We start from the raw sequence: 21,850 nt of genomic DNA on the forward strand, positions 1-21,850 counted from the left end.
CTATGATTTGCTGCTGCATATCTTATTATTCTCTCTCTGAAATAATTCTTTTTCAGTAGTGTTTGGAGTTGTCTTTAGGAGTCCTTCAACTTTGTTATTCCAAACAAGTTGTCACAGAGTGGAAACTGTTCTATAAGGTTTTGGGATTCGACCCACATCCAGTTGCTAAGTGAGCTGAAAGCATCACACACATTCTGGATATAAACCATGTACAATACATAAGAATATATAATGGCCAAACTTTTCTTCTTCCTCCTTTCACAAAAAGGAAGCTTCACCCCTTCCCTTTGGTTTCATTCAGCCTCCAACCCCCACCTGGGGTGAAACACTGCTGGAGAAATCAAAATCCAGGCCCCTTCTCCTGTTTAGGGAACCAGAATTCAGCAGCTCGAGCTTATCTGGCATGTTTGGCCTACTTGCTTACACAGTGAGATATTCTTCTTGGTTTTTAACATGACTTTGTTTTTGTAGGTAAAAACAAATTGTGTGTTCTCTATGATTGCTATGTACTTATTCTAGCTTGAGGATTGAATTGTGAATTATAGCATCATCTTGATGAACAGTCTGTTTTCTAATCATTATATATCACTATATAAACTCTACTGAGTGGGATATGTTATCAAGGATTATTATTATTATTTTTTGACAGGCAGAGTTAGACAGTGAGAGAGAGACAGAGAGAAAGGTCTTCCTTCCATTGGTTCACCCCCCAAATGACTGCTACGGCCGGTGCACTGCGCCGATCTGAAGCCAGGAGCCAGGTGCTTCTTCCTGGTCTCCATGCAGGTGCAGGGCCCAAGCACTTGGGCCATCCTCCACTGCACTCCCAGGCCACAGCAGAGAGCTGGACTGGAAGAGGGGCAACCGGGACAGAATCCGGCGCCTCAACCGGGACTAGAACCCGGAGTACCAATGCCACAGGTGGAGGATTAGCCTATTGAGCCATGGCGCCAGCCAAGGATTATTATTATTGAAAAAATTTAAAAGTCTTGATGTTTAAAAGTGACTTTTTTAAATCCATCTAGAAAACACAAGAGTATCAACTCCAAAGCTACTTAAATAAATAAAACACACTCTCACGCACATATATTTTCACAGCTTTTTTGTTTAACAGAAATAACTGATTATAAGCTAACCATACCAGGGTGGTGTTGTAGCATAGTGAGTAAAGCTGCTGCCTCTGATACTGGCATTCCAAACAGGCACTGGTTCATGTCCCAGCTGCTTCGCTTCTGATCTGACTCCCTGCTAATAACCTGGGAAGAGCAGTGGAAGATGGCCCAAGAGTTTGGGTCTCTGTACCCATGTGGGAGACCTAGAAGAAGCTTCTGACTCCTGGCTTTGCCCTGGTCCAGTGCTGGCTATTGCAGCCATCTGAGGAGTGAACCAGAGAGTGGAAGATCGATCTCTCTCTCTTGCCTTCAAATAAATAATAAATCTTTAAAAAATCATAACTGTATCACAAGATTTCTAACGTGGTAGCCTAGATCCAGAGCCTATTCCTTTAACCCTCATGCTATAGACCATTACATAACCTATTGCTGATATTGACTTAGTCCTGAACACTGAGGTAAGAAACAGACAAGTATAATTGGAAACTCTGGAATGCCCATGTAAGAAGTCCTTTGAAAACTATCATATGTGCCTTTACCTCCAAGTTCTGTTTTCTTTATTTATATGTATTTTTTTTTATTTTTTATTTTTTTTTTTGCCGATCAAGCTGCGACTTTATTTTTCAACCACACACTTATATATCATCGAGGCAGGGTATCGGGAGGGGGAAGGAGGGGGGGGCTTATCTTGTAGCTGCAATGCTAGTGCAAGTAGGGGAAAGGTTACAAGGCCTTAAGGCACAAGGTCACACAAGGTTGCGTTATCAGTACTATCAGGTCTGGCCTGTCCAGCCCTGTCTCTCAACTAAGAGGTCACATGTATTTTTAAAAGATTTATTGATGTATTTTAAAGGCGAAGAGAGAGAGAGAGAGAGACAGAGAGAGAGAGAGAGAGAGAGAGAGAGAGAACCTTCCATCTACTCTCCAAATGGCTACAATGACTGGGTCTGAGCCAGGCAGAAGCTGGGAGCCTGGAACTCCATCTGGGTCTCCCATGTGGGTATTAGGGTCCAAATACTCCCACTACCTTCTGATGCTTTCCCAGTGCGTTAGCAGAGAGCTAGAGGGAACCAGCGCTCATAGGAGATGGCAGCATCACAGGCCGTGGCTTAACCTACAGAGCTCCAAAGCCAGCCCCTATTTGTATATTTCCTCTCCTGATAACATCATTGTGAGAAAGAGGAAGTTCCAATGCCAAACAGCACAGCACAGAGAACATGAAATTTAAGCCTCTGAGATCTTAACTCCATGTAGCCAAATTCCTATCCGCGTCTTGGCTTCCCAACTCCTGTGCTCACAGGAATGCAAACCTCTTCACATTTCTTCCTCTTTTCTTATTTAGTATCTTTACACAGCATCTGTGTGACCTGTGTGATTGCACGAAATGTGTTTCTTTTATTTTTATCAGGGAATTCTGATAGGTTTCCCTCTACAAATATAACAATAGGTTTCCCTTCCAAATGCCTCCTTCAATCAACTAATACAGTAAATTGAGTAGGAAAACCTCATTTTATCTTTCATCTCCTGGACACAATCACCGTTATGGAGACAAACATTAATAAGAGCAAGAATAAAAATGAGTGTTGAATAGTCGTGATTTTCAGTGGACTCGATGAGCTAAGCGACTATGAGCTCTATGACTGGAAATAGAATCTTCTGCAAACTCTTATTCACAGACCTAGAGCATTCTAAAAAGTCTGCTGTTCTTTGAATTTGTTAGACTTATCTCTGTGTTAGCTTTAGCTTGGACTACCAAGCTAAGAGGAATGGGGAAGTACAAAAGTGAGCGATCAGATGGTAAATGATGGATATCAAGTTTGAAAACATGAAGATATGTGATGAATTTTCCCCGTTCTTTCCCACTGGCTAGAAGTAAGAAATGGGTCTGGTGGGTGGTAATCATAATGCAACTGATTTCGGTTTGGTTTGATTTAGAGAACGTTCTTTTTTTCTTTCTTTAAACAGAGTTGATCAAAACTAGATGTTATCATGGTACTGGGATTCCCATAAATAAAATATTCAAGGACATGCTGGACTACTATTTAACTTGGATGTTGAAGTAAAGTGAATAAATAATATCTCAGATTATTCCAATAAGGTCTATCATTGATTCCCTCTTCTTAATGTCCTACTGGGCAATCTCAAAAGAGTGGAAGAAAAGTGCTCACTAATCCCACTGGCAAAGAAGAGATTCTGTGGGACTTCAAGGGAAAACAGGATCAACAAAAGTTTGATACTAACTCCAATATGGTTCTAACCCTAGATCCTTAAAGAAGGTTACTACTCAATTTGGCAGACAAAACCAATGCATTACACATTAAGATGTTAAGTGAAAATTTAATAATTAAATTGGAATAAAGAACACAAAACAGAATATTTAAAAATTGATGAGTGGTAAAACAACAAGTTCAGAAGTCAAGAGAGAAAATAGGTAAACAGAATACCTGGAAAAACTAGGACTTTAGTTTAACCTTGAAGTGACCAACAAGCTCATAGCATGAATGAGTGTATCCAAGCTTAAGAAGATTTTATAGATTATCCTTCCAGAATTTTCTCTAATTTAAAATAATCAGAATTTTGTGTGCATGTGTGTGAATATATGTGTGTGCATGTATATTAATGCATAAGCATGTAAATATATGTATGTATAAAAATTTATTTTAGAACTTTTGATAGTCTATGCATGAAAGCATAATTTCCAATAGTTTAAGTATCCTCCTAGGAAAGCAATAGATCTTAGATATTCTTTCACCTCGAGTTGGTTCTGTTTATCTGCAGTGGTGAGCATCAAGTATTCTTTCAAAAACTTCCGTGTTTCAATCCCAAACAAATCAAACAAAATAAAAAAAATAGAAACCACAATAGGAATAAAGTAGAAAAAGATTAAAGGAAAATCAGCATTGTCCAAAACTGATCCAAAGTATAGTTCAAGTATAGTCCAGTAAAAAAAATCAGTGGAGCAAAATTCAAAGGAGGCTCAGAATTGATTTGCACTTGCTCTATGTTCCTGGAAGAACAATTTAAGAGAAGAGAAAATGACAATGAATAAGATTTTCAAAACTTACTGTTGCTCTTCAAAAGTTTAGTGGAATAAAATGTTGAAGATATTATAGCCATGGAATAAAGATGGTTAATATTCCAATAGGATCCCTATGGTCAGCCCATTCACTCCTCAGTAGTTACTTAACTGGAGGTAGGCAGAGATTGTTTATAGCTTGGAAATAAGTGTAACTTTCTGAGAAACTAGAAAGACATGCCCAATCTCATAATATGCAATTTTTTCAGACCCAGTCTGGCCCAAATATTGACCTCCATTTCTGTCTTCTGATCAAGGGGTGCGAAGCAATCAGGAACTCTACAGTTTCTGAGTGTCTGGATGAGCAGTGTTGAGTATGGAAGAAATGACCATTTATCCAGTAACTGTACTTTACCACGCATGGGTCAGGGCAGTGTTAAAAGCAATTTCTTTCTCTAGAGTTACATTTGATAGAAAACTTCTAGGTTTCCTTTTAACCACAAATGTAATCAATTCAGAAAGTTTGAGTAGACTTTGACCTTTGATACTTCAAATAAATAAATAAAACAACAATGTACCTCTGACTTGCTTGGTAGAGGTAGGGAAAGATCAGACAGTAAAATCTAAGTGGGAAACCAAAAATTCACTGAACTTTAAGGGGGCTGGGTGTCTAAGTGACACCTTCTCATCATGACACACAGCTGCAGTAGAAGACTCACTATTACAACATGGGATTGAATTGTTGACTCGATGGAAGCATATGTGTTTCATATTCTTTTTTTTAAAGATGTATTTATTTATTTGAGAGGCAGAGACAGAGAAAGAGAGAGAGGAATTCCACCCACTGGTTCACTCCCAGGTGGCTGCAATGGCCAGAGCTGTGCTGATTTGAGGTCAGGAGCCAGAGACTTCTTCCCGGTCTCCTACATGGGTGCAGGGGCCCAAGGACCTGGGCCTCCTCTACTGCTTTCCCAGGCCATAGCAGAGAGCTGGGTTGGAAGTGGAGCAGCTGGGACTAGAACCAGTGCCCATATTGAATGCTGGCCCCCAGTCTCATATTTTTTGTATAATGGGCTGTCTGAGACAAGGTGAGAGTTAAATGAGACAGTAAGCAATGTGTGTGAAAATATCCATAATCTGAAGACATATGTAAGTGTATTCCTATCATTAAAAGCTGTTAGGAATAGCACAACTATTTTTTACTTGTAAGCAAACATTGTAGTTGGCTTATTGTTAACTCTAAAAGAAGTCTAAAGTGACATTAATAAACCTTGAGGTGTGAAAATTAGAACTCCATGTGGGGTCTACATATGGTATGGTAACAATCAACATTTTGGAACAATGAATTTGATTTTTGTTATCTCACCTTCTAGGATTTGTTAAAAATTATAAACCCTCAATTTAACCCCATTTAGACATTTTTTTTTTCATTTTCCGTTGTAGCTGACTGGCTCGTAGGTTCCCAGAAGATAATGATTGGCCTTTCTGTTCCCTGGGCAGCTCCAGGATGTTGAATCAGAGTTTCAGATCTCTGTTGGTGGTAGGCTCTGTTTTGCAGAAACCCCCTAATCCTGTTTACCACAACATAAATCCATTGCCATAGAAATGATAGCTGAGATCCCAGATCCAACATCACTGACTTCACAGCAGGGCCTGTAAGAGAAGTCAGGCGAGGAGGGGGACACAATTTATGAGAATAGTAGGCGCTCTGTTGCCCAGAAAGAAAGGGGGATTGTCAACATTAGAATAAAAAAGCATGGATGAGCTATGTTGCTGGGTGCGCTGTAGTTTTTTTTTTTTTCGGTATAAGACTGCCTGACTAAACGTAATAATTTGAAGTCTTCTGTCATTTAATAGTTTGCTTTCCAAAGGTCAGTAGTTTCCAGGGATTGCATTTGTTTCTTACTGAAATGAGAAACATAATTAATCTTGTTGCACAATTGATGTTTCTGTGGCCAAAGACTTCCATTTTCATGATGTGTTGTTTTGTTTGTGTTTATTGTATTTGTGGGTTTTGTCTTGTTTCTATTAATAGAAGAAAGTGAACCTGACCAAGATACTAAAGGTATTTTTTTTCTTTCTGAGATGCTTTTTTGTAAATGTATGGTTCTTTTCAATTGATTATTTTTGTTGGCCTTACAAACAACTCTAAAAGTCTTTATTTTGCTAAAAAAAAAAAAGTAACAAACAGTGTGTGGGGGATATTAAGTCAGAGCATTTAACAGTGTTATTAGATGGGTTGCTTCGTTACGTGTTTCTTGACTATTTACATGTTTTAAGAACACATGCGGTCAACAGAAAGGTTTACATTTGTTGTCTCAAGTTCTGGCAAAACAAACAAAATGAAATAAATTATCATATAAATTCCACACAGATTGGAAAAGGAAGCTACATTTTGACTAAAAAGACTTCTCTTTAGTGGGGAGGAGTTAGAATCTTTGGGGAAATATTAAAATGCCAGCTTAGGCTTCTATTGTTATGATTTCAACAAAACAAGCAGTAGTAAGCAATTGTTCCAAATCAGTAAAAATTAAATGATTACATTTTAACTGCACTTAGACATACATATTTAGGGGAATATGTTTATAGGAAAGCAACAAAGCTGTTTGAGGAAAATCCTAGTAGAGAATGAGAGCTTGTTGCCCCTCACAATAGCTTGGGTCCTAATTAAGCCCCGAAGTTTGTGCTCTTCCAATCTGAACTTTGATATTTTGAGGATAAAATTGATAAACTGACAAGTGACATAGTTAGACACTATGAATTAATCTTGGGCTGATATATTTAAAACCAGATCTCTTTATCCTTGTGTCTCAAATAAAGCATAGGCTGAGCATCCCTTATCTGAAAAGTTTGGAACCAGAACTGTTTCAGATTCAGTTTTCCAGATTTCAGAATACAAGAATTTATGTAGATTTTATCAGTTGAACATCTCAGTGTCACAGCTCAGTTTTTCATATTAGGGATGCTCAATTTGTATATGTTTCCCTCTTTTTAAATACAGGTTGCTTATAGCAAAATGCAAGTTAAAGCATTTCACCTGGTTCTATGTGATTTTCTTTAGTGAGGTTTATTTATTTGATTCAATTCATTCTTATGCCTGACACTTCTAGTTTGAATCATGTAACCTAAAAATCCTCTCTTAGGGAAGGCAGAAAATAAAATTGAAAAGAGTAAGAGAAAATTTTTTTTAAATGGGAGGAGAAAATTAAATACAAGTTGAGCTCATGGTATTCTTTTTTTTTTTTTTAAGATTTTTTTTATTTATTTATTTGACAGGTAGAGTTACAGACAGTGAGAGAGAGAGACAGAGAAAAAGGTCTTCCTTCCGTTGGTTCACCCCCAAAATGGCCGCTACGGCCAGAACTGCGCTGATCCAAAGCCAGGAGCCAGGAGCTTCCTCCCAGTCTCCCACGCAGGTGCAGTGGCCCAACCACTGCCTTCCTGGGCCACAGCAGAGAGCTGGACTGGAAGAGGAGCAACAGGGACTAGAACCTGGTGCCCATATGGGATGCCGGCGCCACAGGTGGAGGATTAACCTAGTATGCCACTGCGCCGGCCCCCTCATGGTGTTCTTTTAAATAAAGCTTCAGAAATAAACATTGATGAAGCTTGATCATCTCCCAACCCTGTTCCTTTACCAAGGAAAGAGTAGTTCTTCTCAAATCACACTGCTTGTTAACTTCAGAACTTAATTTGGGTGCCTTATCCCCTGAGATACCCTCTGTACAACCAGTGCAATTTCAGGATGAATAATGGCTTTTATCTCCTTAACACATATTACCCCTTAAAATGGCAATCAATAATAAAACTGATTATGTATCCTGAAGTACTTTGGGAAACACACATATCATGGCTGCTAGTCATTGTATTTACTATTCCTTCATTTCCTTCTGAATAAATATGGCTGGATCACAATGCAGTTGTATGGCCAACATTTTATAAGCTGTCAGCATAGACTAAATTAACTTTATCATTTTTAATACTGGGGATAATGTAAGAGAGTTCCAATTGCTCTGCCTCATCATTCACACTTGGTCAGTCAGATTTTAATTTTAGAAACTCTAAGAGAACGTAATTTTAAAAAATTGTATTTATTCATTTGGAAGGCAGAGATAGAAGTTTAGGGAGACAATATTCTGTGTTTATGTCATAAGGACTTTGGAATTGCTGGCTGCTGCAGCCCAGTTTTGATTATAGGATTCTCAGCCTAAAGTTAGTCCTGAAAATCTGCCCAAGAGAAACAAAGCCCCAAACTCACAAATAAAATCCCACTAGAAGAAGCCCAGGGATAAATATATTGCTTGTGTCTATTTTCCACATTGCAGATGAACAATGACTTGCCTGCCCACAGGAGAATGAGTGGGAAAGGGCACACTGTGAGATGGAGAATGATGCATAAAACTCTATGCAGAGAGGTAGCCGTTGTGCTTAGCATATCACAGCGCCCCAGTTCAATTCCCAGCTCCAGCTCCTGATTCCAGCTTGCTGTCAATGCCACCACAGGAAGCAGTAGTGATGGCTCAAGTACTGAGTCCCTGCCACCCATGTGAGAGAGCCAGATTGCATTCCTGGCTCCGCATCTGACCCAACCCCAGTCATTGCGTTTGGGGAGTGAATCAGCAGATGAGAGTGCTCTCTCTCTCTCTCTCTCTCTCTCTCTCTCTCTCTCTCTCTTTCATCTCTCTCCCTCTCTCCTCTTGAATTTAAAGCATTATGTACAGAAAGAGGCTCTTGATAGTTTGTTTTCTCTAAAAATCTATTCAAAACTGTTATAAAATTTATAAATTACTAAGTAACTTCATGCTTCCTCTATTAAGGAGTGTGTTTATATAACACAAACACATTTTTTTCCATGCAAATAAAATGCAAAAGAGGGATTTTTCAATATGTGTTTTATTTCATAAGAGAAATATCACATTACTTTTTGGATTATAGTGTCCTACAAGATATGTTCAGTTTGTGACTGCCACTAAAATAATGTGGTCTACTATTGAGCTGCATCCAAGATTATTATTGCAGGTGAATTATTATCCATGGAGATTTTTTGTATGGCAGTTATATTTAATTGCAACTGACTACTGTTTTCAGTGCTTGAAAAATGTTTTGGAATTTCTTTCACAATCCCTAATTTTGACTGATAACAAGTACAATTGGGTAAAAATATATCACTTTTATTACCAATAAACCTGCCTTGAAAAATAGAGTTTTCTACCCATCTAAATATTACACCAATATAACTTCTTTTTCCTCATCTTCCTCACTAGGTCCCAAGTTTTTCACCTTTCAGTTCTATTTGTAGCATATAGAGGCTCTGACCTGGTGAACTTCCTTTTTTCCTATCAACACTCTACTCTTCTTACACCTGCTCAGGATAGCTGAGAGAATGATGGTCCAGGGACAGGCTGAGATGTATGTGTATTTACAAATCCCTTCCCCAAGTCTATCAGAGAAGTCACTCGCTCGCTTATTCATTCAATCACTCAGTAAATATTTGTTTTGGAGTGCTACCCATGCATTTACCATGCAGGGTTCTGGAGAGAGAGAGAGAGAGAGGGAGAGAGAGAGAGAGAGGAAGGAGAGAAAGAGAAAGACTGAGACTCTTTTAATAAACAAGGAAAACTTCATTCTTGTGATTCTTACATCCCGAGAGGAAAGAGTGCCCCAAAACTAATAAACACACCAGTAGTGCTATGAAAAGTACCCAACACGGGTCAGGGTCAGAACGCATTACAATAAGGATACTTTTGAACAGAAACCAGAAATCTGCAACCTCCTTCGAGAAGGGAGGGAGACAGAAAGCCTGAAATCTATCTTTCAATATTAAACAAAGCAGGTAGAGACTGTGAGAATTGCAAGAGAGAGTGACTTTTCTTTAATCTCTGGTCTTTCATTTTTGTTAATCCACTGCACTTTACAGTGAAACTCATGGCCAGCCAAAGGTCTATCTAACCCCTTTGGAGAGATCAGCAGTTTATCAACACATCTCACATTCATGGAGCTACCTGTAATGCCGATAGTAATCCATTATTTACTTTTCTGTGCCCTACTGGAACCACCACAGGATTATGATACAGGACAGAGTGGTTCATTAATTAAATGAAATCTGAAATCATGCTGTACTCTAGAATAATTGTAGCTGTCTATTTTATTATGACTTCACAGTATGCTTAGCTATGTTGTGCAATATGCATCATCACAAATTTTGCAAGAAGTCCAAATGGTGTTCTGAATATTTAATCCCAGCCAAAAGAGGGGGGAGGAGAGCTATAAATTAAAACAAAGTAAACCTTTCCTGATTACTAAATTTCCAGGAAGAATCTAAAGTCCCCAAATTCAAACTCTTGCCTTATAAATTAAAGAGGAAAAAAAAATCTAGATTTCACTCTTCTCCAAATTTGAACTTTGCTCATCTTCAGCCAGACTCATTCAAGTTCAAGGATGCAGTAAATGTTATTGCATTCTATCAGATTAGAAAGATCCAAGTCCAAATGTGTCAAGGATACTGATTGTTTCAGATTCTCAGAGGCAATGGGACCCATAAGAAGTTCATACAACAGTCTTATAGTCAAAAAATTTAGCCCCAACCTGTGAAAGCTATTTCAACAAAATGATGCACATGAACTCAAATAAGATACATAATCCAAGTTTTGATGATGATGATGATGATGATGATGATGATGATAAAACATTAGGAAAGAAGAGTATCTGGGTGCACCCTGGCTCGAATGCCAGTCAGTCTCTGTCAGTTGCCAACAACTTAATTCTGAGTCCACAAACTATGAACTTAAGACTAAATTGGGACGGAATCACACATTGTATTTGGGTAATGTGTCTTAAATCTCACTTAATCTATAATAGATCATTCTTCTTTCTTTCCCCTGATGCTATTTATTTGGTGAAGAAACTAAACAATTTGCTGTGGATTTGATGGCATTGCATCTCCGTGGTATTAACATGTTCCACAAACTTTTTGTAGACTGCTAGATTCCAGGACTTTCATAAATCAGTCTCAGTTTTGCTTTTAGGGAGTAGACTCAGCTTTATTTTAACATTTGAAGCCAGTTTTTGCTGTTATATTTTGTAACTACCTGTTGCCTTGAAGAGAGCACCATTTTAGCTCTTCTTAGGGTCCAACTTCTGTATATCTAAAATATACTAAATTCCACCTTTTAGAGTCTTCAATATCACAAACATTCAAGTTAATTCAAAACTGGAAAGAGCATACAATTGTCCAACAATTGTCTGTGTTTAAGTCATAGAAAACAAAAGGCAGCCGCCTAACTTATGGACTATTTAGTAGATAATGAAAAAATTCCATAATGGAAAGAAAATTGGATTTGAAATTAGAAGACCTGAGTTCACATCTCTTACCCATCACTTTTATGCCCTTGAGAAAGCAAGTTAACTGGGAAGTAGCTTCTTTGTTTATAAAATAAGAGCAGGAATCCAGTCAATCTCAAATCTCTTCCAACTTTAACAATTTTGTGACTCCATCTATCCTGTGCATTCTGAATTTCAACCCTACTCTTTAGCTAAAGGTAGAATTTCTTCTCACATCCAGAGATATTTCTCTTAGTCAGTGGGAATTCCGCCTCAGGAAGGGATGTAAAATATTCACACTCCTGCCCATGCCTTCCCTAAAATACGCTTTCCTTTATTTTGCCCGATGTACCACTTCATTCTCTGAAAAGTTTGACAGATTCTGTATATCTTCCCATTGTGGCACAGTTGAGGATATAAAGCATAATTAATTGTTCCATTAATTTAATAAAATGCTATCCTGGGCTTCCTTTGCTCGAGAACTCTTGTAGGTACGAAATACAGCAGTGAGTGAAGCAGGCAGGCCTTTTAGTTTCACACAATCTAACAGGGAAGGGAAACAATAGACAAACAAAAAATAAATAAGATAATTTTAGAAAATGGTAAGGTCTGTAAAGACAATAAAATAAGATGATGAAAAAGTTAATGAGAGGAAGGTTACATTGTATGTTGGGAGATTAAGGAGCACCCTTGTAAGGAAATATCAGTTAAACAGAGACATGAATGATATAGGAAGCCTACTGCGTGAAATGAGGCATGCACACGCCAAGCTGAGGAGCAGGCTCCTACATGGGCAGTCTCCTTCAATGGGAATGAGCTCAGCATACCCTTGAGTGGTGCAAAGGCCAGGCATAAAGGACTTGGAGGCCAGGGCACAGCATTTGCTGTTTTCCTTAAGACACAGGGAAACACCGAAGGATTGTACAAGGGGAAACATGGTCTGATTGGCAATTTTTAAAGACCACTATAGCTTGGCCATTCCCTAAAGGAAAATCACTCACTATTTCTGTCTTTCTAACAGTTTTTGCCAGAATCCTGCGGGCTCCTGAATCCCACAATGTCACCTTTGGTTCCTTTGTGACTTTGCGCTGTACAGCAACAGGCATCCCTGTCCCCACGATCACCTGGATGGAAAATGGAAATGCTGTGAGTGTCATGTGTATGGGAACTTGTCTGGGAAGAGCCATTTGTGGTAAATTTCAGGACAGTCCTTGAACGTTTAGCTACCTCTTGATCTGTGTCATTGGTCCCACCTGTACATTTCTTGAAGTTTCCAGTATCTCTGTCCTACAAGGACACTGCCATAGTCATTGAACTTTTCTTGTTTCCTTATATGATAGGGATCAGGAAGAATGTAAAAGTAGTAATAACTCCTTCTCACGGCAGTAAAATAATTATCATGAAACTCATCAGTGAAAAAAAAACCACTCACTGCTAGAAACTATCTCAATGAACACAATTCTGAATTAAAATCCATGCCTATCCATTCAACATTCTTTTCTTAATTTTAATAGTAATAATAATAGCTGATTAATATCAAATGGTTATTTTGAAGCAGGCCTTGTCCTAAGTACTTCACATATCAGAGTTTACTTATTCAATTCACAAATAAGCATTGAGCATCTGGATTTCTGGCCATGGGGATATAGGAGCAAACAAAAAGGCAGCATTGTCTTCCATACACAGCTTACATTCTGGAGGAGGATATAAGTAGATAAGATAAGGTAAGGTAAGTAGATAAGTTGGGGAAGACAAGGACAGAATCTGGTATGTCAGAGAAACAGCAAAGCCAATGTGGCTAGAGGAGGGAGCAAAGAGGTAAGGCACATGTGTAGGCATTTTGGACCACGTAGACATGTATAGTTTATTAAAATAACTTTGGCTTTTGAGTATGATGAGATTCCATTATTCGTGTTTTTCTGTTGTCTGTTGTCCCACTCACTCTTGCTCATTGCATTTAATTTCCTTGTAAGCCTAGTAATCTTTGTTTACTTGCTGTTCATTGGAACTAATTTGAGGTCTAATTGAAGATACTTTCCTCTAGAGAGAATTTTTTCTTGGTTCTGCTAAGAATCAGGGACTATCACTAATGTTAGACCATAGTAAATCAATCTGAAGGTTTGATGCTACTTAGACATCCCAGATAATTATATAATTCTTCATGAGGGCTATTTCACTTGCATTTCAAACAGTATCTCCCTGCTATCTAGTTATTGAAGGTTTTAATTTCCACATCTCTATGGGCTGAGTTTTGATCTGTCGCCTCACTCCTTAAGGCCATACAAAGGAAGACTAGAAATTTTCTGGGGTTGGAAAATTGTCTTAGAAGAAATACAATCTTCTAAGTTGCTACATCTACTAAAATACGTTTTCATAATTTTGTTATTGAGGACTTGTCTGAATAATCTAGCTTATAAATATCTGAAGTAGGAAATTACCATGAATTATTATTGTTATTATAAAGACTTTGATGACTTATCTGTTTATATTTGGTTTGAATTCTTTTCCTTAATAGTTATTCTTAATATAAACATATTTCAAAGACAATAAAATGCCCTGTCATCAATTATATCAACTTTTAAATTATGTCATTTTCACCTTCAAGTGTATTATGTTGAACCATTTCCCATTTTTCTCATTACTTGAATACATTGCTTTGTTTCTATAATTATATTGTTTCAATTTGTTTTAATTAAGAATCATTGTATTTGTTTTCAAAAATGGGAATAGCTTGTTCTTTTAGTGAGCTATCATGATTGGATTTTATTAACAATATTTTGCCAGTCTTAAAGAATCAATTGGCAAGTTTATATTATCTTCCTTCAATACAGAGATGATGTCAAAAAGTTGGGATGCAAATCTCAAACTCAAAAATATTTCCTCTACTACACCTTTAATTACTCTGTTTCTCTTTTCTGCATTTTTAACAAATGTGTTTTTTTTTTTCAAAACTTCAAGTTTTCTGTTCTCTTTGCTTATTTTTGTAGAGAAACAGAGGAAGTCTGTGTAATCTGTCAACTTTTTCCTCAGGCTCTAATATCGACCATAATTGTCCAGCATAGGGAATTCCAGTAGAAATCCCATTGTCAACCTCTAGGTGATGAGCAGATGCCTAGGCCTGGTACAATATGCATACATAACAACTCCCAAGGTTCTTTAAGCACTTAAATGACTTCTACAAAGTCCACCCCCATTAACAGCTCTGCTCCTGGAATTTTGGGATTTTCCATTACTCAATAGGGAAAATTTCTCATCTCTGTAAACCTCTTCCTTTGAATTAGGTTTCAGTTGTGTAGTTAATATTAATTCTTCTATCAATCTAGAAACTGATAAAACTGTCTAGTCCTTTGATTATGTTACTCTTCCATATTTCTATGAATTTGTTTTTCTTAATTTTAGATTTTGCCTTTTGGAATTTCAAGTGGAAAAAGGAGAATTAAAATGAGCTAAGATTATTATTACTACAGTAACTTGTGTATTGAATAAACATGATTACATATAATACTACTTTCTTTCTCTGCCCTTTAAAATTTATTCAGCAGAACTAGTTGTTTTGCCACTATTGGCAAGCAGGCTCTGTGATTTTCCTGGACACTATTAGGTGATTTTATATCATTAACATTATCCTAATTTAGTCATTTTAAGTGTCTAGTTCCAAGTACTAACTAAGTATCCAATTGCATTCACAGGCACAACTTCCACCACCTACCCTTCTTAGGACTATTGCAGTCATGCTGGTTGCCTTCCACAAAAAATATCTGTGGACAGCTTCTTAGCTCATGCTCTCTCTTTGTTCCCACACTTCCTCACTGCTGTTTATGACTCCAGCAGAGCTGGGATGGGAGGAAGGGAGAGGCAGCATTTGGAGCAGGAAAACTCTTATTTAATTGACACTTTTGTAAGCTGGCTGTGCAATCCCTGTGCCTGCCAGGTATTTAACACTGGCTCTTTCCCTAATGAACTCATTCATGACTCTTTCCTTCCTGGACACATTCATTTCCTCAGGGAACATCCAAGATGACACCAGTGATACATTTTCCTCAGGCAGTCAACCTTCCACTTAACTCCCAATGTAGTAGTTGATGGAAAGTATTTCTGTTGGCATCCAATTAATCCCTTCAAATTCCTATTGAAAGGACTGACAAGAAACCCAAATCGGATCTATAAACTTTGTATCTGCAAACTCTGGAAACCTAGACCATTAAACATTGCTATCTGCTTTGTTCCTTCCACTGGAACTACCAGATAGTGCAACCCCTCCTGGTTTAGCCTGCTTACTGTTTCTATAACAAAATGCCTGGGTAATGTATAAAGAAAACAGGTTTATTTAGCTCACAGTGTTGAATGCTGAAAGTCCAAAATCAAGTGGACCCGTTGAATGGGCTTCTGGTGAGGGCCACTGTGGATGGCATTGTGATGGAAGTCTATGTGGGAGGGAGATGTCACATAGTGGACAGGAAGCCAAAGAGCAAGCAGGAGCGAGTCTTACTGTTTTATAATGACCCAAGATATTGGGAGATGTTGGCCAAAGTGTATGATTCTTCAGTTACACGAGATGAATAAGCATGGAGAGTTAATGTCCTCCATAGTAAGCATAGTGAATATTGTAATGATTTCTCAACATTTGCTAATAGGGTAGATCACAAGTATTCTTACCACACTTACACAAAAAGGCAATTATGTGAGATGATGGACAAGTGAACTAGCTTGATTATGGTGATCATTCCATAATGTGTATGAATAACAAAAACATCAAATTTTAAATATATACATTCATCCACACTTTATATATATATATATATGTATATATATGCAATTTCCATTTGTGAGTTACACATCAATAGCTAAAAAAATAAAATATTGCAAGAAGGAATCTCAGAAAAGGCATGCTGTGCTCTGTAGTTCCACCCTCCCCCACCTCACCTGTGCTCTTGCTTCTGCAATGCAGTGTGTCCTAAGAAACCTGACTGACTGTAGCCCTGAAAGAGGAAAGATACAATATTCAGGAAAAGGAAGAAGGGAAGGGGAGAGAAGACTCAGTCTGTGGAATTTTGGTGGGTGCTGTAAGACAGAAAAAAGACACCAAATTCTATGGCTTCCCAATAGCAATGAATATTTTAGTGCAAGAGCACCACACAAAGCTTGCAATTGATTTATTATTGCAATTTCACATTTGTTGTTTTTTTTTTTTTCATTTCTGAGGCTTGGCTAAGACTTTTGTTTTCATAAATTATTGTTAAAATTGATTCATTTTGGGGAGGGCATTTGGCATAGCAGTTAAGATACCAGTTGGGATACCCACATCCCATATCAAAGTGTGTGGAATCAAATCTCATCTCCATTCCTAATTCCAGCTTTCTGATGATGTACACCCTGGAAGGCAGCAGGTGACGACTCATCCTTGGGTCCCTGCCATGCCTGTGGGGACCTGATTCAGTAACTAGCTCTCTACTTTGGACTGGGTCCAGCCCTGGCAATTGCAAGCACTGGGGGACCGAATTAGTGAATGGCAGATCTATCTGTCTTTTTCTCTCCCACTGTCTCTTTGCCTCTCAATTAAAGAAAAAAATGTAAGAAATTTACTGCTTATCCAATATTCTTCCAAAATAGAGTGAACAAATAAGTGAATGCCAGTTTATCAGCATGACACTGTGAGGCACTGTAGAATGAGGATGAGATAGAGTGTTGGGAGACACTCTCTTTAGTGAATGTGATTCTAGGAGAGCCAATTCACCATTCACACATTGATTTTTCTCATGTCAGTAATTACACAGATATCAGGTAGCTGCCAAAGAAAATTTCCAATATGACATCAGGTCTTATACGGCCTTCATTTTGTGAAGTTCCTGTAAAGCAACTTGGTACCTCTGCTCTTCTTCACTGCTTTAGTTCAATTTCAAGTGTCATTTGTAATTGCATTCGATTTGGCAATGTACTACGTGGCTCTTTTGTGGGTACTATTGTAGTTCTCTTAAGCCACTCAATGTTAATATGATATCGAGAAAAAAAATCAGGAGACTGACAATCTAATCATTTGTCTAGCTGTGTGCAGACACAAGGAAAATGGAAAGATACATGCTTTTTAAAAAACATTTAGTGTTTTCAAAAGACTCCTATGTATTTAGAATATCCTTCCAAATATCCTTTAGAAGTTGGGGGCAGATGATTATTCTCTGTTAATGTTTATAAATAATAAAAGGGTATTTGGAGTTACTACACTGAAACCCCCTAATTTACTCACTCAACATGTGACTCACAAAAAGTAGGTGTAACATAGATCCATCACCTCAGATTCTAAAACAGGAATAAAATAAACTAATAGTGACTTTCCTCCAGGAAGAAAGAAAAGTACACCCGCAGTTCTCATGGTCAAAGAGCACGTGCACATGTTGCAGCCAAGTTCTTGGTAATACTACCCACGTCCAAAACGAAATCGAGATGACTTCGCCCATGCTGACGCACATGGCAGGAAAAGAAGGCAATTTCAGGCTTTTAATGTTGTAAAAGTAGCAAACCAGAAAGTCTGTTGAAGAGAACACAGAGGGAGCCCACAGCTCTGATAGCCTTGGAGGGGGCTGAACCAAGACTAATGCAGAACTGGGAGAAACTTGGCCCCGAATGAAGCAGTCTGAACTGTGGCGTCTCACTAACCATGAGTTAGAGAGCTCACTTTCCATGTACTGCTAAGTTCAACAGTGGGTATTCCAAAGACTCTGTGTGCTCTTTTTCTATCCCAACGTGAACATGACAGTACACTACAACCCTGAACAGTTGGAGACAAAGTGCAGGACCAAAGACTAAGACACTTTTTATTTTCTGCCTGTGGAACTGCCATTCATTTCCATAGAAACTTGTAGCCACAGATGAACTTCAGAATTAGTGGCAATATTCCTTTTGTTTGGCAACATTGGAAATAGTAGCTTGGTATGGATACAGCAGAACTTACTTTAAAATTTTCTTTGTTTTTTTTTTTATTTTTTATTTATTTATTTTTTTAACTTTTATTTAATGAATATAAATTTCCAAAGTACAGCTTATGGATTACAATGGCTTCCCCCCCATAACGTCCCTCCCACCCGCAACCCTCCCCTTTCCCACTCCCTCTCCCCTTCCATTCACATCATGATTCATTTCGATTCTCTTTATATACAGAAGATCGGTTTAACATACATTAAGTAAAGATTTCAACAGTTTGCACCCACACAGAAACATAAAGTGAAAAATACTGTTTGAGTACTAGTTATAGCATTAAATCTCAATGTACAGCACACTAAGGACAAAGATCCTACATGAGGAGTAAGTGCACAGTGACTCCTGTTGTTGACTTAACAATTTGACACTCTTGTTTATGGCATCAGTAATCACCCGAGGCTCTTGTCATGAGTTGCCAAGGCTATGGAAGCCCCCTGAGTTCACCAACTCTGATCATATTTAGACAAGGCCATGGTCAAAGTGGAAGTTCTCTCCTCCCTTCAGAGAAAGGTACCTCCTTCTTTGATGACCCGTTCTTTCCACTGGGATCTCACTCGCAGAGATCTTTCATTTAGGTTTTTTTTTTTTCCCCCAGAGTATCTTGGCTTTCCATGCCTGAAATACTCTCATGGGCTTTTCAGCCCAATCCGCATGCCTTAAGGGCTGATTCTGAGGCCAGAGTGCTGTTTAGGACATCTGCCATTCTATGGGTCTGCTGTGTATCTCACTTCCCATGTTGGATCGTTCGCTCCCTTTTTTATTCTATCAGCTAGTATTTGCAGACACTATTCTTGTTTATGTGATCCCTTTTGTTCTTAGTCCTATCATTATGATCAATTGTGAACAGAAATTGATCACTGGGACTAGTGAGATGGCATTGGTACATGCCACCTTGATGGGATTGAATTGGAATCCCCTGGTATGTTTCTAACTCTACTGTTTGAGGTAAGTCAGCTTGAGCATGTCCTGAATTGCACATCTCTTCCCTCTCTTATTCCCACTCTTATATTTAACAGCAATCACTTTTCAGTTAAGTTTCAGTACTTAAGAATAATTGTGTATTGATTACAGTATTCAACCAAAAGTATTAAGTAGAACAAACAAACAAAAAATACTAAGAGGGATAACATATTAAGTTGCTCATCAACAGTCAGGATGAGGGCTGATCAAGTCACCGTTTCTTCTAGTGTTCATTTCACTTTAACAGGTTTCCTTTTTGGTGCTCAGTTAGTTGTCACCTATCAGGGAGAACAAGTGGTATTTGTCCCTTTGGAATTGGCTTATTTCACTCAGCATAATGTTTTCCAAATTCCTAACAGGGATCACTTTTCAATTAAAATTTAAACACCTAAGAATAATTGTGTGTTAATTACAGAGTTCAACCAATGGTACTAGAACAAAAAAATACTATAATGGATAAAGTATTACATTGTACATCAACAGTCTTTGTGTTTTTATCAACAAATTTATTGAAAGTTTTATCAACAAGATCTGTTACTTACACATTCAACTAAAAATGTAGAAAATTTGCATAGCTCTCTTGCTTTGTCCAGTAAATATAATTTTTAAAAGATTAATTTATTTAAAAGGCAGAGTTACAGAGCAACAAGGAGAGACAGAGAGCGAAATCTTCCATACACTGGGTCACTCCCCAAAAGGCTGCCAGTGGCCAGGGCTGGGCCAGGCTAAAGCCAGGAGCCCGGAGCTTCTTCCAGGTCTCCCATCTGGGTGCACAGCTCCAAGAACTTGGGCCGTCCTGCACTGCTTTCCCGGGCCCATTAGCAGGGACCTGGATCAGAACTGGTGCAGCCAGAACAAGAATTGGCTCCCATATTGGACAACGGCACTGCAGACTGGGACTTAATCACTACACCAAAACATTGGCCCCTAATTTCTTAATTATTTTAAAAGTTGGATCATTTTAATTTATTAGAGGACTCTTATAAAACAAGTAGCTGAGTCTTCCATGTTGAAGATTGTGTTTTTGAAGTTTCTTGCAGGGAGACATCTCTATTTTATGCACATTTGTAAGAGGCAGTATTTTTGGTTAAAAGTTTATAGCTTTAGAATCATCTTACCAATTGTGTAAACTAAATTAATTACATGCAAGAAGTTATATATGAAGTAATTCAACAGTTAATGTGAAACAAGTCAGGAGTTAAGGCTATGGTTAATCAGAAACAATGGAGACATGTCTCCCAATCTACTTTACTATGAGGCATTGACAGACATTACTGCAACTCCGTGAACATGGACTCTACTGGGCCCTACTCTGACAGTTCCACCAGGTGTTCCCAGCCAACTGGAACTGTTTGTATGACATGGCCATCGTGGGCAGAATACCTCACAGCAGACTTCTTATGCCAAAGTCAAATCAGGAAGTTACCAGATTCTCTCAACTCAGCATTATCACAAAATAAAAATATCCCACAGGTCTACGCTGCTTTATCACCTTAAGAGAATTTTTAGAGGCTGGTGCTGTGGGGTAGCAGGTTAGGTCTTTGGCCTGCTGTGCTCGTATCCCATATTGGCACCAGTTCATGTTCCGATGCCTCTCTTCCAGTCCAGCTCTCTGCCTATGGTCTGGGAAGGCAGTGGAGGATGGCCCAAGTGCTTGGGCCCCGCACTCATTTAGGAGACCCGGAAGAAGCTCCTGGCTCCTGGCTTTGGAATGGCCCAGCTCCAACCATTGAGGCCCTCTGGAGAGTGAACCAGCGGATGCAAGACCTTTCCCTCTGTCTCTCCTCTCTGTCTGCAATTCTATCAAATAAATTTAAAAAAAAATTCTTTAAAAACAAAGAGTTGTCAGACACATTATTTCAGGTTCAATTTATGATGCCTATTTGATAGAGCTTCCTATTCTACTATTTTTTTTATTATGGAAGATAATTCAAAATGGTCACAGAAAAAATGGAATGAAAACATAAGCTTATTTTGGTGCAAAAAAATGAAAATCCATGCATAGCTTTTTCATCACACACATTTTCCATGAACAGTTTAAAGTACTACTCTTGTGTATATTTAAAGCACACAGCATAATGTTTATATATATATACACATATATACACACACACATAGTGAAGTGATTACTATGGTTAAGTAAATTAAGATATCCATTTCCTCAGAGAAAAAGAACACTCTCCCAGAGCAGAGAGTTATTACTCTGCTCCTCTAGGTCAGTTATGCCTGTGTGACTTGGGAGAAAATCATGTATTTATTGTAAATGCCAGGTCCAGTCACCTCACGTAAGTAGAGTTGTCCATCAGTGTCTTCAGGATATTTGGCACCTCCTACAATGCCCACATCTGCAGATGCTCAAGTCCCTTGTTTTATATGGCATAGTAGTCATATAACTTATGCCCAGCTTCCCATGTAGTTTACATCATCTTTAGATTACCTATAATACTTCATATAATTTAACTATGTTGTA

At 38.2% G+C, this 21,850-nt stretch overlaps 1 protein-coding gene across 3 annotated transcripts in view; it reads left to right on the forward strand.

Annotated features, from left to right (window-relative positions):
- Positions 1–21,850, forward strand: part of MUSK (muscle associated receptor tyrosine kinase) — a 111,896-nt gene that overhangs the window by 33,310 nt on the left and 56,736 nt on the right. For 2 of the 3 annotated variants that reach the window (XM_051843297.2, XM_051843304.2), the window contains exon 6: positions 12,470–12,594. In XM_051843297.2, the coding sequence (XP_051699257.1) occupies positions 12,470–12,594 (125 nt within the window). Of the gene's footprint in view, positions 1–6,163; positions 6,194–12,469; positions 12,595–21,850 lie in introns of all 3 variants that reach the window. The other variant, XM_070055489.1, reaches the window with a different exon arrangement.

This window comes from Oryctolagus cuniculus, chromosome 1 (assembly GCF_964237555.1).
Source record: "Oryctolagus cuniculus chromosome 1, mOryCun1.1, whole genome shotgun sequence".
Lineage (NCBI taxonomy): Eukaryota > Metazoa > Chordata > Mammalia > Lagomorpha > Leporidae > Oryctolagus > Oryctolagus cuniculus.